The 17,768-nt window shown below is 39.0% G+C and overlaps 2 protein-coding genes and 1 long non-coding RNA gene across 3 annotated transcripts in view; 2 read left to right on the forward strand and 1 right to left on the reverse strand.

The window, feature by feature from the left end:
* LOC145470375 (uncharacterized) overlaps positions 1 to 6,923 on the forward strand; it is a 31,982-nt gene extending 25,059 nt beyond the window's left edge. Inside the window, exon 6 of the long non-coding RNA XR_014042483.1 lies at positions 1,324 to 6,923. This is a non-coding gene — a long non-coding RNA (uncharacterized LOC145470375). The remainder of the gene's footprint in view (positions 1 to 1,323) is intronic.
* LOC145470447 (roquin-1-like) overlaps positions 1 to 17,768 on the reverse strand; it is a 66,723-nt gene that overhangs the window by 47,643 nt on the left and 1,312 nt on the right. The gene's annotated exons all lie outside the window — the stretch shown is intronic.
* On the forward strand, positions 13,452 to 15,186 carry LOC145470453 (uncharacterized). Its single transcript, XM_081454267.1, has one exon. It carries the CDS (start codon positions 14,149 to 14,151, stop codon positions 15,169 to 15,171), a length of 1,023 nt encoding a protein of 340 aa, XP_081310393.1. The 5' UTR covers positions 13,452 to 14,148; the 3' UTR covers positions 15,172 to 15,186.

Genomic DNA, 17,768 nt, shown 5'->3' on the forward strand with positions numbered 1-17,768 from the left:
GAAAAAAAACTGATGGTCTAGTATATTGACTGGGTAAACTATAGCACTGAGAAAGGTGAACAATTATTTCTACAATGTAACAACTATTGTGACCCTTTGCTCCTCTTTCCCACTTTACCTCTATTGGTATTGACAGTAACATAAACAGCGGTTTTTAAAGTTTATGAGGTTTCGACCATCATAGGATAATAGCTAAAGCTGTGCTGAAGGTTGCTGTGACCAAGTGTAGCCACCCAAACACAGTGAATAAGGAGGAAATGCTTGCAGGGTGATTGGAAATTAAGGACATTCGCGCTAATTGTTTCTGCGGATCCTTACTGCGCACGCAAATTCACACGCCACGTTATACATGAGAGCGCGCGCTAAGTAATAAAATGAACAATGATGAGGCAGATGATAGCTTTGTCTGCTTTTAACGATCTTGGACGTTTGGTGACCCCTGTTCTTCTTTTGATGGATCATTTTCTCTACCAATTTTCTACGTTTAGTGAAAAAATGAAGAAAATCAATCAACTAGAAGTTTGAATTTTTTTGCAAAATTCCGTCCTTTTTAGCTCCTCGTTTATCTTTTCGGCGGTTTCAAATGCCTCTTGAATGGTTAAGTTTTGTGAAAACGTTGGAAAATTTGGAATTATTTACGCAACAGACCCACCTCTACAAAATATGACAAAGATCGTTTGCCTCCGTTGAATCACCCTCGATATTTTGAATTATAAACCCCCGTAGACCATGCTGAATTACGTGCGCCAATTTTTCAAACTCAAGGTATGTTCCCACACGCTTTATCTCCAAAACGAAGTGGTGACCGTCTATTTTTTTTTTTTTTTTTTTTTTTTTTTTTTTTGCATTTCTGACACAAGTAACTCATTATCTGACTGCAGTAAAAATTTTAAAAAAATCTATTGACAGGAAATTTTCGCGCGAACGTCCCTAAGCTTTACTAGTAATTTATAATATATCGAGAAGGTTGTTACATTTTGCGTTGTTACATCTCTTGTTAAAGAATAAAATAAATTGTTTTATTCTGGGTCAAGAGCTGTGGCAGTTATTTAAAGGTTGTTGCATTTCGCGTCAATGTTATATTTTCCCTAGGTGTTACATTTTGCGGCGTAACGGTACCTTATTCAGGTTACTGGAGATATACAAAAGGGTACGTGGGAATTTCACGAGTTATGACATAGAATACAGGGATAGAAAAGCTGCCATTCAGACAATTGAGAGGGTCTTTAAAATGTATCTTAAAGAGACTTCTCTAACGGCTGATCCATTTTTGCTCAGTTATTAACCGTAATGTCTCTAAACTTTCTTCTCAATATTTTGCAGGTTTTGTTGTCTTGCTTCCGTAGTTATCAGTATTTGATGGGGTGCATTACCATTGACGACTGTGATAGATTTTTGTGTTGTTGTCTGAGTGTCTTATGAATAGGTCTGACTGTAAACTGGAATTCATAGGCAAATGAGTGTCTCAAAAGTAGATATGTTTCTAAACCGAGATAACATAAACATATGGATCACAAAGAAGTCACCCTACAATCCTGGCCAAAAGACTTAAAACACTTACTTTCACGTGGGTCAACTTTATTACCAGTAAATGATCATTTTTTTACTACTTTCTATGCCATCTGTTCCAAAACAATATTCGGACTTGGGTCGAGTCAACTGACGCCCACAGGGACAACATTTTAAGGGGCGGGGGAGGGGAAGGGATTTGAATTACAGTTGACTCCTTGTTAGTCGAACTATCGCTAACTCGAATCTCGCCCTAACTCGCACCAAAATTGATTCCCCTGGATTAGCCCGTTACATTTACTGTAATTGTACTCGAACCCCTTTGCTTAAGTGCAGAACAGTACTCTTTTACGATCTTTTGTCCCATTTTGTTAGCAAAATATCATTTCGTTTTTAAGTTTGTATTCGTAATGACCCTAACTAAATACATTGTTTGAAGACTAATCAAAAATGTGCGTAAAACATTGTTTCCCTGCTAATTTTTAGCCATTTCTGTCATTTCTAACAATACTTAAAAGTTTTAACATTTGTTTTGACGGTTCTAGTTAACAGAAGTCAACTGCTATTGTACACGTTGAAAGCGAAGACTTGACAAGACTTGTGGCGAGGATTGTAGCTTGTAAAAACACACATATACTACCTTGTACTGCAAAGGTTTTTTTTACTGCACGGTATTCTAGAGAATAGCTGATGTTCACATAACAATAAAGAGCCTCAGTTCAATGTAACTTTGTTTTACATTCGCTAATTCACATTTGTAATCAAGCTATGCCGGTTTGGAATAAACTTAGTCTGGAAGTAGAGTCTTGTTTGAGAGTTTGTAGTCCGTTTGAAGTCAATTCGCTGCAGGCATTCAGATTCTGGCAAGAGATTATCAAGGTAAGAGAGTGAATACCCCCTGTAGGCCTTACATCCAAGGTCATCCCTCTTAATTTATTTTAAGTTGTACCCAGTTCTTGCGCGGATATTACTCGCGCGTTGAGTGGATGTTTTCGTGGAGGATCTGTTTATGTCATTTCGTTTCGTTTCGTTTCGTTTCAAAACAAAGGAAAACCTCCAACGCTGTAGGGATTTCTTCTTTGATATTTTGATAACAAGCAAGGGAGCTTGGGCTCTCGGTAATACATTTCGAAACTTAAATAGCAGTTTAAATAAGAAACGGATGTCCCCTGCACAAACAATAACAACTGAATGACCGGCAGAGAAATGTTTAGACAAACGAGTACAAAGAAAACAAACGCTCAAACGCAAGCTAGGCAACCGAAAAAACAGATGATCAAAAGTGCAGGCAGACGCTCGCTGTCCAAGTAGCAGAAAGCAGTTTAAGTAGCAACGGCAACAACGCCAAAGACAACGTCGATTAACAAACGACTTAATATTCAACCTACGAATCTCGCGAGTTCAGGATTATTCAGTTTGTATACACCGTCAGAAATGTCCTAGACAGAATATATGAAAGAAAGCGTAAAAATTCGAAAAAGAAATTTAAAAATTGGCTATCTTATAGTTCACGTTCTCTCAAATAGGGTTTAGGGTTAGGAGTGGACTGGAGTGGAGTGGACTGGATTTGTAAAACATGGAGTGGATTTGCAAAAGGTGGATTTGTAAAAGGTGGATTTGTAAAACATGGATTTGTAAAAGGTGGATTTGTAAAACATGGATTTGCAAAAGGTGGATTTGTAAAAGGTGGATTTTGCAAAAGGTGGATTTGTAAAACATGGATTTGTAGAAGGTGGATCTGTAAAACATGGATTTGTGAAGGTGGATTTGTAAAACATGGATTTGTAAAAGGTGGATTTGTAAAACATGGATTTGTAAAAGGTGGATTTGGAGAAGGTGGATTTGTAAAACGTGGATTTGTAAAAAAACGATGATTTAAGATTAAAGCGCACGTCGAGAACAGTACGGATTTTTTTTTTCGCGCAGATCAAATCGGAAACCGTGCAATAAAAGCTAAAGATTGTGGCACCCATGGGACAATAAGCGGCAAGAAGGTAACAGTATTGAAAGAAAACCGGATGTTATCCTACAATATAATTAACCAGAAGTTTGTTCAAGCGGCTAACAAAATCCAATGTTATTTAATTCCGTAAATCTTTGCATTTTTAGTTTGTGCAAAAGGTGGATTTGTAAAAAAATTGTAAAACAAACGTAAAACATTAAACTTTATTTTGTTTGCAGATCCTTGTGATAACAATGGGGTGACAGGCTACACAACTCCTATCCACGTGTAATAGCCGCTTTGATCTGCCCCTTTTGTATAGTACGAGAGGGGGATCTTTGAATACTTCGCTAAACAATAATCTTGTGCTTTTAGGAGGACATTTCACCAGAGTAGAGCCGTTAAAGGTCATGGGTCTGTGTGGTTTCCGCTGTTATCTACGTGTAAATTGTAGAGTTTAACATCTCTGTTTTTTGCCACGCGCTAGGGTTTTTTTTTTTTTTTTTTGGCTCATTTGTGTTGCAAGATGTGTTTTAAGCTCTCTAAATATTAGCTCTGGAGGGACAAAGTTTGAAATATTCTGTGAACATGTTGGTTACTTGCATTTTGTATTATTACGCCGGGTCGGGCTGTTTGATTAACTGTTGCAAGTTATGCTGCTTCTTATCACGGGTGTCAATTACAGCGGAAACCACACAGACGGTGACCTATGACCTCTAACGGCTCTACTCTGGTGAAATGTCCTCCTAAAAGCACAAGATTATTGCTTAGCGAAGTATTCAAAGATCCCCCTGTCGTACCATACAAAAGGGGCAGATCCTTAAAGATATACCATTTCGTGCAAAACTTTCAAAGCGGCTATTACACGTGGATAGGAGCTGTGTAGGCCTGCCACCCCATTGTTATCACTCTCGATTTGATCTGCGCGAAAAAAAAATCCGTACTGTTCTCATCGCGCGCTTTCATTTTAAATCATCATTTTTTACAAATCCATGTTTTACAAATCCACCTTTTACAAATCTATGTTTTACGAATCCACCTTTTACAAATCCATGTTTTACGAATCCATGTTTTAAAAATCCATGTTTTACAGATCCATGTTTGACAAATCCATGTTTTACAAATCCATGTTTTACAAATCTGTTTTACAAATCCACCTTTTACAAATCTATGTTTTACGAATCCACCTTTTACAAATCCATGTTTTACAAATCCATGTTTTACAAATCCATGTTTTACAAATCCACCTTTTACAAATCCATGTTTTACAAATCTACCTTTTACAAATCCATGTTTTACAAATCCACCTTTTACAAATCCACCTTTTACAAATCCACTCCATGTTTTACAAATCCAGTTCAGTCCACTCCAGTCCATGTTTTACAATATGCCGTTTTACAATATGCCTACACACACATTTGAGTGAACCCAAACCTTGCACAATAACTCATTTGCCACGAGCGAATTACTTTTTTTAAAGTTGGAAGATATATTGCCTCCAGGTAAAACATAAACAATAGCATAGACCAGAACTTCCCTCTTACATCTGTTACATGACTTGAGTATTCTTTGGCTTTCAAATCAATGTTGTGTAACCCAAAGGGTAACCCGAAAACACCGAGCCCAGGTCCCCGGACCCCCACTACGGACCGAGTCCGCGGGCTACCTATGGATCGGTCCACGGACTCCCCCCTACGGACCACCCCACAAAGTATAATAAAAATAATAAATAAATATTTCAGTCACGGGTTGTCTAATAGATTACTCGTGACGGCGAAATTTCGAACGTTACATTGTGCAAATGTAACAGACCTGGATTCAGGCTCGGGTGCAATTTATATCATTACACACTGCCATTTCCTTTGGTGTGGCCATTAAGTATACGAAAGACACGTACGGGGAAGCCTCCGGGAAGCCTCGAAATTTGTGTTCTTTCACCTCTGCCATTTTTTCAGCCCATTCTCCCGTGGGTTCGTGACCTCGTTCCAGGCTTCACAATTTGCTCAGCGGAATAACAGATACAAACATGAATAAACGGCCTAAAATATACATCTTCCATAGCCAGATTGAGCCACGAATGGAAGGTAAGAACTTTCCTTCTTACCATCGGCATCTCCTTACGCTGAAAACAGCTTTTAGGCATCTCTTTTTTGGGAGGGGGGTGGGGTGTTAAAAACCCAAGTCTGTTACATTTGCACAGTGTAACACTCGAAAAATCACCGACACGAGCCTGAATCTATTAGAAAACCCATAAGTGAAATCTTTATTTATTATTTTCCCACTATTTTAGGGTGGTCCGTAGAGGGGGTCCGTAGGGGTAGTCCATGGACCGGTCCGTAGGCTGGTCCGTGGACCCGGTCCGTTGTGGGGGTCCGCGGACCGGGGGGTCGGTGTTTTCGGGTTACCCTAACCCAACCGCCGCTCTGTATTGCATTAAAGACATTAAAGAGACCATGATCTAAGCTACATAACCAGTTCTGATCAAGACAAAACCTTCAGGTAGCTCACCTTTTCGTTACACTATTCTCCATTGCTTTCTGCTATCTTAACTGGTTTCACAGGAACTTCTTCAATGCTATTCTTCAATTCAAGTTCAATTTCACCAATATTTCAGTCCACAGATAAGTTTAGTTCAGGCCTAAACAACGCTCGCCAATACGTAAATTTAACGTGGACCCTTAATCTGTCGCGTGTGCCACACACATAAGTTTGAATCAGATATTTCAGTGCTCATACAGTGCTCTGACAGTCCTCATTCAATTCAACTCAAGACAGGCAGAGGTGTGGCCCTGGGTCTGCCCTAAACAACGCTCACCAATACGTAAATTTAATGTGGACCTTTGACCTATCGCGTGTGCGACTTGCTTGTCGATCTAAAGTTGTATAAATGGACAATATGTTCTTATTTTGAGTGTGTTCGTGAGCGCAAATTTTTCGGATACTCGATCACAATCCACACTCAAAATCTCCGTTTTAAAACTGAAAATAAAGGCACTCCGCGGATCCTACAAACTCCAAAGGTCGGCCGCAAAGGTGTGTCTTATTTACTAGCTCCCAGAGCGCATTTCGCTTTCACAGAGGGGCAAATCGTGCGCGACATAAGCGGAACCCGAAAAAAGTGCGAAGTCACTTATCCAAAGGAATGAAGCTTGCCAGCTATAAGCGACGACTACGTCATCGCTTAAAAAGAACGCCTTATCGCAGGTTAAATTACGTCTGTCAATTTTTTCCTATAAGCCCGCTTCTAAAAAAAAATTTCCTGCACGAATGCCATCAATCCGGGTATTTTCCTCGGACAGGCATTACGGACAGATAGTGTTTCTCCGGCGGTGCACACTGTAGTGTCAAGTGATTAATTTAATTCAATAAGAATAAGAGAAAATTTAGTTGTGAACTATAAAACTCGTACAAGAAATTTTTTCTGTAAACAAGCGGGTTTATTGAAAGATTGATTAATCTTAATTTTTTGGGTTTTGTCTGTTTTCTTTTCTAAATTTTACATTTGGCTTTCACGTCTTTGATCTAAAAAATTGAAAATATCTCAAAAAGAGAAATGCAATTAGTTGCGCTTGTAATTTGTTTTTATAAAACTCCTAAAGTGTACTGAACTGCACCATTTTCTTCTTTTTCATTGTAAATAATATCCTGACATTATTATCATTATCATTATCATTATAGTCATCGTTATCATTATCGTTATCGTTGTCATTGTCATTGTCAATGTCAATATTATTATTATTATTATTATTATTATTTATTATTAAAATAGTATCATGTTTTTTTAAAAAAAACTATCCTGCTTGGATGCTAACAATACCGAACACTGGATCTGGTTTGAAAGAGTCCGAGGAAACTGTTAACAAGAAGAGAATATATGCTGCAGTACCATACATCAAGGGCGCTTCACAACGCCTACAAAGATCATTTAAATCACACGATGTCACACTTGTCCACAAGCCTTTCAATTCCTTAAGATCTCAACTAGTTTTTATTAAGGATAAAAGAGGAAACCTTAAAAAGAGTGGAACAGTCTATCACACTCATTGCGAACAATGTGACAAAGAATATGTTGGCGAAACTTCTTGTTTATTAGAAACTCGAGTAAAGGAACATCTTTCGAGGAATTCGTCAGCTGTTCATGAACATTGCCAGTTCACAGGACATTCAGTCGGATTCTAGCAAAACAGAAGTTCTTGCCTCGGAAAGCAACACGTTCAAATGCCGCGTAAAGGAGGCAATCGAGTCTGATTACGTAAGCCCTCTTAGAACAGAGACAATGGCTTCGAATTAGCCAGCATCTATGACACCATGTTAGTTCCCTCGAGACCGTCATGAACTCTTCTTAACATTCAAATTGTATTGTGGCTGACGAAGTTCAGTAGATCCGAACGAAATATCCCACTTTTTAAGATTTTAAATTGCGCTCTGAGTACAATAATTCGTTCTTTTTATAGCTTTTTAACATCATGATTCCAGAACAGGAAAACAATATTTTTGAATCTCTAATATCATGTTAAGTTGTTATTTTTCCATTTACAGCGGTTTTCCTAAAACTATAAAACCAAAGTTATCACTCAAGCCATTCACAAGGATTACGGACAATACAGTGAACCAATCAAAACTCGACCTGAATACTTGTAGCTGACGTGAAGCGCGGGAAAACGCGTGCGAGTGAGTCACCATTGATTTTGGTTTAACTTTTCGTTGAGTTATATTTAAGAAAGGGCGCCTTTTTCTATTCTGTTTTGACAAGTTTTTTGAGCCCGTCGCATAGCGTAGTAACGGAAAAGCAATTCAACTACTTTTCGACAGTTAGATGAAAACCGCTCTAAAGTGTACAATACTTTCTGAGCTAAGCTTAGAGACAATTTAAAATTTATATTCACGCGTTGCTTGAAAGGATACCACATGATCACCGGAAGGAAGGCATGCACTTTCGGACAAGTTTTACTTTTCCTATTCTGTTTTGACAAGTGTGAATACAAATATACATTTTCTGTCCAATGAACTGTATTGTAACCATTTAAATTCTCTGTTCAGTGAACCACCTTAATGCAGAATTTTTAGATGCCAGTCCGGTATAGAAAATAAGCATTCGATCATATTGCCCTTATTTTTGTGTGGCTTACTAGGTCCTTACTAGCCACACTGTCGGCAATCGAGAAGTTTTTCAGTTTACTAGAACACATGTTCTACATTTGTTAGCTAATTCGCATTTTTGTTAGCTAACTTGAGGGGTGGAGGGAGAGGCAGGAAAAAACCGTCCATTCCTCTCACGGCTCCAGTAGCCTTTTATTCGCCTCGAAGGTATGGATTTGATCTCGCTTGGAATGAATGTAGGTGAAAATCACTAAGAACTCTTTAGTTCCGTAAACTGATGGACATCTCGTTTCTCTTAACCCTGTTTAGCCGGTGGAGTGGGTGAGGGGGCGGGGGAGGGGGGAGGGGGACTCCTAGTGCGTGCCCTCGTCGATGTCAAACTTTCAAATTAAACAGTATTAAAGCTGCAGCGGTCAAACTTTGTGACGCTTCCTAAAAAGTTAATTCGCATATTTATTAGCTCATTTGGGGGTAGAGGGAGAGGCGGAAAAAACTGCCCATTCCTCTCACAGCTCCAGTATTCTTTTGTGCGCCTCGAAGCTGTTGATTGCTATAATGAGTCTGGTCACCCAGCCTGGATCTCGCTGGCAATGAATCTGGGTGAAAATTACTGAGAACTCTTTAGTTCCGGGATGAATTCAGGTGATAAGAATAAGCAAGATCATCAACAAAGGAATATCGTCAATGACACCCTGGCAAATTCTTATAATTTCTTTAAATTTTGGGCATAAAGGGAACGATTATTTTTTATGAGATAGGGGGCGGTAGGAACTTGAAAAGGGTGCATGCTAAAAGATATGGTTTCAAAGAAGGTCAGCCAAAGACTATGGCGTTTATGGAGCGCGCGCTAATAATTAACATAAAGTACACTGACAGCATCCATAATGGGTTCATAATATTCTACCAGAAAGCCTAGAACCTCTCTGAAGTTATTATAATTTTAAATGTCCCCGGGGAAACATGACCCCAGACATCTCTAGTTTGTTAGGTACCCAACCACATCAACTCGACCCCACCAGTCTGTTTGGTTGTAAATTCAGTCAACCTGGGTCCCACTATAGAAACACGTCCCATCCGTGAACAGTCAATCAATGCAATTGCAATATTTTTTTGCTACTACTATATTATGTTCAGATTGATAAGTTTAAAGTGCACCTAACCCCAAAAATTTTTTTTCGCTAAAACGAATCTCCTTGTTATTTGAAATAGTTCTGCGAAAAAATTTTTGGATTCCGTTAAATCCTCGATTTTCTGTGCCCCGACGAAATCTCGAAAATAGCTCCAAAACACCGCCATTTTGTTTCACGACCGAGTTTGAGGAGAATGGGTCTAGCGGCTCTTGTGACGTCTACCCAGGAAGGTTGGATATCTCACGTCCTCTCATTTCCTTCAGGATGGTGCAATACACATTCGAAAAGTGCGCAGAAACGCCTTCCAGAGGTGCTATCGGCTGTTGCAGCAATATTCCAGATTTAAAGAAAGATATACTGTACAATTAACTGACGATGATCGGCTAATGGTGCAACAAAGACGTAAACGATGGTTGATTTTGTCGAACCGAAACAAGCGAACTGAATCTGTGAGAACCATTGAAGAACTGGAGTAACTGCAGAATACCCTGCCATTTCAAAGCTGCTTCCTTGAAGACTGCGGATACATGGATACGTAGTGGCGAACACCACCCCTCTCCTAAATATAATCCAAGTGTATATGGAAGTGGATACGCGGATACGTGTATACGTGGTGGCGAAGACCACCCCTCCCCTAGAAATGATCCAAGTGTATATTGAAGTGGATACGCGGATACGTGGATACGTGGTTGGGAAGAGCACCCCTCCCCTAGAAATAATCCAAGTGTATATTGAAGTGGATACGCGGATACGTGGATACGTGGTGGCGAACACCAGCCCTCCCTTAGAAATAATCCAAGATTCGAAGTATTAATGGACGAAGATACTTTGATCCATGAAGTGTAAAATGTTTTAATATTTAAAACCATTTTGACTGTAGCACGCCAATCTGAAATGTAATAATCACATTAACTAATGAAAACTTTTTCGAAAACTACATGTGAAAATATTTTACATAGTTTATATTGATTGGAAAATGTTCTTAACCGATGGAACCAGAATATCATTTACGACAAAAATTAGTTCAAAAAGATATGGGAATGTGTTGTACATAGTTCGTATGATCGTCGTTAATCACTGAAAAAGCCTGAGGGTACATGGCCTCTTGATTCTAACCCTCTCTTGATGGCAGGAGTGACACTGCGATGCGTTGGTAACTGGTATCTTTGCCGAAACTCTGTTTGTGAGCACAGATCACTCGGCCATGTTATTGAATCTGGGTTATTCTTCACAAAAACTGTGACAGGGTTTGTGGTTCGCGGGATCCTGAAGGAAAAGATTTTTCCCATTCCAGAGTTTTCCAAACTGACTATGGCATCTCGAAATTCTGCTTCCGCAATCCCACGCAACTTTCGAGTGGCGCTCTGCTTGAATGCCCTGAAGGTGAAGACAGGTCCGGAGAATAGGATGCAGGCGGTCTTCACTGCTAATGCTGTCGGCTGCGGTTTTTCGTCGTCCAGTGTTGGTGTTATCAACTCGCCCAGGAACTAAAAATATCACATAAAAAAGGGGGACATGTTTGTTTTTGTGGTCAAAAAAATACAGATGTGCGCTATTATACTCGTATGAATTGGAAAGCGTGGTCGTTGTTTTAGAGAACGAATGATTTGTATTCACATTTTTTATTGCTAGGCGCGCTCTTAGGTTCTTCGCTGTGTGATCTTAGGGTAATTTTTTTCGAAGCACAACATCGGTTGGAAATTCTTTGTGAAATGTGCTATTTTAGCTTATTTTACGTAAACTATCATTTTTAAAACGGAAAACATACATTCTGTTTAGCTCTGTTGGGCTCTGACTCTTAAAAGAACGTAGACTGTACTCTCCATGTTACGGGTTATTATTTTCCGTTGGTAAAGTAGTCGTTAAAAGACAACACTGCGTACGGTGTAGCAAGCACAATGCATAGGTACGCCATTGTGACATTATTTAAAATTACGTGCATTTCAAATTAGTTACCGACTGGGTACGGCGTAAGCGGTCTCGTGGAAATTCGTGTGTATGGCAGGGTATGTACGTGGGGGAGAAATTGCAGAATACCCGGCCACTCGAACTATAAACAAATCTTTAAGCCTTGCTACGCGACTACACAGTTTGTGTATTACTTTCTTTTTTCACGTTTTTAGAACGAGAAATTGACACTTCGCTACTTACGTGACTATGGCTATTCGGCTGCGCGTTTTTGGATGTTATCACGTTGTATTATAAAGGAAGACCTGTGTTTTGTTTACATGTTTTGTATCTCAGAGAGATAGGATGAGGGGAAGTGAAATACTATGTACAATGCTTACCTCAACAAAAATTTCTTTCTGTGATTCGGCCCAAGTAACCTAATCAATGGCACTGAGGAGTGTTGATCTTTCAATCTTGTCTGCTGGCGGTGTGGGTTGTGTATGCTCGAGAAGTTGCGAAGCGACATGGTTGAAGACATGGAGTGCGGCAGCTACGCGCAGAATTACGTCGATCTTTTTTGTCTTTGGCGGGGTCCTGCCTTCTGTAATGGCTTCATTGACTTCTGCAATGAACTCTTCATTGAGACCGTTGACAGTGTCATTTGCCTCTTGCGTCAGTGTGTAGCTTGAGCGCGATGTATGCAATCTAGCGATTTCTATGAATATATCTTCACAATTTGAAAGGGCACTTTCCTTTAATGCTTCCACTGCTTGGTTCGTTTCTTGTGGGGATGGCCTGAGGCATTTTGGAAATGTTATTAAAAATCGGTCAATAAGACCGTGTCCCTGGTCTAATAGCGTGACAAGGCGGGCGGCAAACGGAACTTGTGTAGCACCAAGTATGGAAAAAGGCGTGTTTGATGCAATCTCGCGCGTTCTTTCTGTGGCGTACCTGTATGAAGCTTCCTCTCCAGAAAATAGCTGACACAGAACTTGCACGTCTCCAGTGGCGTTCTCTTCGTCGGACTTCAGTAATTTAAATAAGACATCGTAAATCTCACCGGACAAGAGGAATCCCTTTTTGTTGTCAGCGATTGTCTTTATAAGTCCTGAGGATGTGCACTTTTGAATTACTGGAGATGAGGAATCTGTTTCCCTGACCACTGCAACCATCGGAAAAACAGCACATTCTTTAATGGCTTGTGATTTCCCTGTCGTCGGTGGACCAACGAAGATTGAATAGATGTTTAGAGGCATCTCTTGTGTGCCAGTGACAAGTGTACTTGCTGATCCAGCAATGAAAGTTGTCGTGGTGATAAGACTTGTGGATACGTATCCTGGATTAGTGCTCAAGGAATGAGACTTGTTGACGATGAAGTTCCAAACATTAGGCAGAGAAAGTTTTTCGAACGGATCCGGGAGCGCGATTAAACGTTTTTGAAGTAGTGCCCAGGTGCTGTCTGGTTGTTTTCGCAACTTCGCAAGACGAGAAGAAGACATCTTTACAAGATCAAGTAGTTGTTAGTATTGCCAGTGCAGCTTGACTATGGGCGAGAGAACGTTGTGTAGGATTTATTTGTCGGCATGTTAGCGTATCATTTGCTTTGTTGTTTCTATTGTTGTTGTTTATTTTTGAAGTAGTGCCCAGGTGCTGTCTGGTTGTTTTCGCAACTTCGCAAGACGAGAAGAAGACATCTTTACAAGATCAAGTAGTTGTTAGTATTGCCAGTGCAGCTTGACTATGGGCGAGAGAACGTTGTGTAGGATTTATTTGTCGGCATGTTAGCGTATCATTTGCTTTGTTGTTTCTATTGTTGAAACGCTATAGGGGCTTATTGTGTCATAAATGTGCGAAACATGTCATTTTTTTTTTTTTTGACACCAAAAATGAAAAATTGTTGATAATTACAGATAATGAATTTGAAAACATAAAGAGGAATTAGAGTAAAAAGGTATGGAAACAAGGTCATATTTATATGTTTTATTTGTAGGAGGTTTCCGTGCTATTGAATTACCGAGGTGCGATAAAGTTAAAGAGAAAGTTGAATTGTATAAGAACGTACGTTTAATAATATTACCGTGAGTTCGTGTGGGGGTAAATGAATATAACAAAAGGAAAGCTATCTAAACCATAAAATATTGTCTTTGGTTGTTTGACTGGGCTGATTTCAATTATTGTTACAGCGCAAAGTTATTGTTTGGGTTTTGCCTGTGCCCAGTGGGATTGGTGGTATTGTTTGTTGATGAAGAATAATAGAAGCTGTAACAAATGTCTTCTCTTATGACAAAGCGTGCGAAGATATTGTAGGTGTAATAAACAGAAAGCGGAAGGAATATTATTGATCATTTGTTGTAAATTTTGCATATGAAAAATAGGATAAGGACATCTTTTAATGCGCTATACGTTTATCAGATGTCTTATAACAAAGCGTGTGAAGTTATTGTCGGTGTAAGAAACAGAAAGCGAATGGAAATATTAATGGTCATTTGTTGTCAATTTGCATTCGGAAAACAGGGTAAGGACATTTTGTAATGCGTTGCACGTTTATCAGAAGCGTAAAGAGAAAATTGGAAGAAAATGTACTCTGTGACTCATAAAAGAAAAATAGGAATACAAGTTGGGTGCGCGGCCGTTGAGCGTAAAGAAATAGGTGTACAATGTTCACATTCTATAGGAAGTTATGGAAGGCGTAATAACGAAACTGGTTTCTTGACGTATGATGAACTGCTTCGAAATCACCTTTGGACGAAAGACTACACCATTGAATGGTTAAAAAAAGAAAAGCTTCTTGCGACAAATCGTATATGTGACATTTGCTGTTCCGAAATGAAGCTTCGAGAGTGCAGTGACCGTTCTGATGGTTATGTTTGGGAATGCAGGAGGCAAATTGGACGAAAAAGGCACAGAACAGAAAAGAGCATCAGAGAAGGAAGCTGGTTTGAACAGTCCAACCTGTCCATAGAAGAGGTTATAAAATTTACGTACTGGTGGAGCCAAGGATTAGAGCAATGGCAAATTAAACAGCAACTTGGCCTTGGCTCCCACACTGCAGTGGACTGGGACATGTTTTGTCGCGAACTTTGTGAAGTGACACTGTTTGAAAACCGAGAGAAACTTGGAGGACCTGGAAAAGTTGTACAAATAGACGAATCGAAGATTGGAAAGAGAAAGTATCATCGCGGGCATGTAGTGGAGGGACAGTGGGTTTTCGGCGGAATCGAAGAGGAATCGAGAAAGTGCTTCATTGTATGCGTGGAAGACAGGACTGAAGGGACATTATTGAAGCATGTACAAGAATGGATTGAACCAGGCACCACCATAGTGAGCGACTGCTGGAAAGCGTATGTGAACCTAGATAAGTACGGATACATTCACAAAACTGTAAACCACTCTGTAGAGTTCGTTAGTCCTGAGGGTTATGACACAAATAAACAGGAAGGACACTGGAGGCAGATGAAAGTGAACCTTCCTACGCATGGAAGGAAGAAAGAACATTATTCGTCATATCTGGCCGAATTTATTTGGCGGTATGTTAACCGTGGAAAAGATTTGTTTATCGTATTTCTGAAGGATGTTGCACGTGTTTACAAATTAGAATAGTTGGACACGAAAGTTTGCTTTGAACTAGTATTTCTGATAGTATTTCTGACTAAACGATAAGCGTAATGGTAAAATTGTATTTCTGACAGAACGATCAGAGTAATCTTTTGTTTTATAACCGTTGAACTAGAATTTGTGACTAAAGGATAAGTGTAATGGTAAAATAGTATTTCCGACAGAACTATTAGAGTAGTGTTCTGTTTTTTAATCCGCGAAGTTCATATCCGCGTATCCGCGTATCCGCGTATCCACTCCTATTGCTCATAGCTTCGTCCCCAGGGTCTCTCTTCTTTCCATCCTCGTATCCGCGTATCCGCGTATCCAGTCAATTTTGGGGGTTAGCTTTGAAGTGGCAGGGTATTCTGCAGTTAAGCCATGCATGGATTGCTTAGTTTGATTCATTTAGAATTATAGCTTATCATAACAGAAAATCCCTATAAAATTGGATTCCTTACCTTTGCAGTGAACTTGATTTAAGTGCCTCACGATCCTTTGTTATCTTGACAACCGTCGGGAACAGATCAACTAGTTAAACTACGTTCCAGTTTCCTCGATTTCTTCGTAAAAAGTTTGTGTAGTTTTTTCCTTTTGAAGCAAGACCCATCTTTCAAAGGACCACCAACACAGCGTGGAAAGGGAAGCAGAGTTACTATCGAAAGCTACTGGTCTGGCAACCTTGTTGCCAGTCTCTCTATCCTTCTTCTCCAGTTTCCATTCTCTCCTCAACTGATCAACTGAACCAATCACAGCACGCGAATTTTCACGTGACTATCCTCGTGACTGAGCGTGACAAAGATCGCGTTAGTCATTCTCTTTTGGCGCCCATCTTTGAATTTAGCGTTAACAGTTGATCGCTCGTGCGTATTAGTAGATTTCACTTCCAAAATTATATCAAAATGGTTTTTTCTGCGGTCCTGTGACTATAAGAAAACAGCGTGAGTGTCATTAATGAGAAACATGTTATTCTTGGCGAAGATTTGGAGCTAAAAGAAAGTCTTACTGTGGATGTTTCAACAGGGAAAAACTCAAAGGGCAGATCAGCTGTATACAAAATTATTTGGTGAGTAATCAAATTCAAGTAACCCTATATTATACAAAGTAACTTCTTTTATTTCGACAAAAGCTTTTGAATGAACTTTGTCATCACGAATCATACACGAGTGGGTCACTCAGTCATGGCATGAAATGAATTCTGGCTAAAGCAAGGTTGAAACAATTTAGGTTGCCCAGAGGGCATGCCTAAACAATTTGATTTGCGAATAACAAGTCGTTTCTCTCGACACACTTGTTCAAACGAAACAAATATAGCAGTTCTCGCTGATCCCAGTCAAAGTTCTTGACAAAAACTCCAACGAGGCAGCCACAGTCTGCATGAGTTTGATATGTCTCCTGTGTGTTTCAGCCTGACTGTATGGCAATCCGTGTTGATCTTCAATTTTGTCCATCCGTATATTCTTTTGCGTTTACTCTATTATTTCAATGTTCCTTTAATGTTTTAAGTGTCTTTTTTAATATTTCTAATGTCTAAATTTGGCTAAAAACCGTGATATATATCCTCCAATTCGAGTGTTGTTGATACACTTATAGAAGAAGGAAAACCTTGATTTAGTCTACTGTAAGCTCAAGATTTATGTAACATATTTATCAATAGTATACAAGCACCTTCACAATTATCAAGTCTTCTCTTTTAACATTTCAACCAGCTTACAGTCAGGCCTTAATTAGCTGCATGTATTAAACTGTGAGCACATAAATATTTGGATCTTAGTCTTACAGTACCTCATATATATCGCAGTGTAATGTATTTTTTTAAATTTTGTTTTAGGTGTCATACAACAAAGATGAAGATGAAGAGGCTAGCTGCAGAATCAACAGAAATAACTGAACAGCAGCTAAGTTTGCCCAAACTCAGCCTTTTTTTAATTTTAAGGAATGTCTCAGTTTTGTTCTTATCATTGATTCCTTACAATCATGAAAATCCAGATATGTTCCACACAATAACAATAATTTAAGGTAAAATCTTGTGTATGGAAAATTGTTGGATTTGTAAACTAAAAAAGTAAATTATCTGAAAAAGTTCTCTTTTTATCAAACATGTAAAAGTTTGACCTTCATATCTGTTTTCAGTTTTACTTTTGATTCTTGATGTAATGAAAAAGAAACAGGATGATTATTCTTATGTTTAAATTCATGAGAGCCAATGTAATGAACCATTCATTTAAAACCTGTTTGATGTGATATCAGTGACTTTATTTGTTATTTTAATGCTAGGCATTTATCATCAAAATTTTGTCTGGCCTACAAATGATACAAAATTCCCAGTTTTTCTCAGATTTTCCCAAAAATTCCAACCTATTCTCAAAAAATCCTACAAATTCCAAGTTATTCTCAGAAATTCCTAGGAATTTTTGGGAATTTTAAGGAATTTTCAAGGTGAGTATATTTCAGTTGGAATTCCTAGGAATTCCTAGGAATTCCAAGTCAGCTCTATGTAAACTTGGAATTCCTTGGAATTCCTAGGAATTCCGAGTCCGAATTACCGTGAAAATTCACACCTTAGATTCCTAGGAATTCCTAGGAATTTTTTCCTAGGAATT

This window comes from Orbicella franksi, chromosome 15, assembly GCF_964199315.1.
Source record: "Orbicella franksi chromosome 15, jaOrbFran1.1, whole genome shotgun sequence".
In the NCBI taxonomy this organism is placed as follows: Eukaryota; Metazoa; Cnidaria; class Anthozoa; order Scleractinia; family Merulinidae; genus Orbicella; species Orbicella franksi.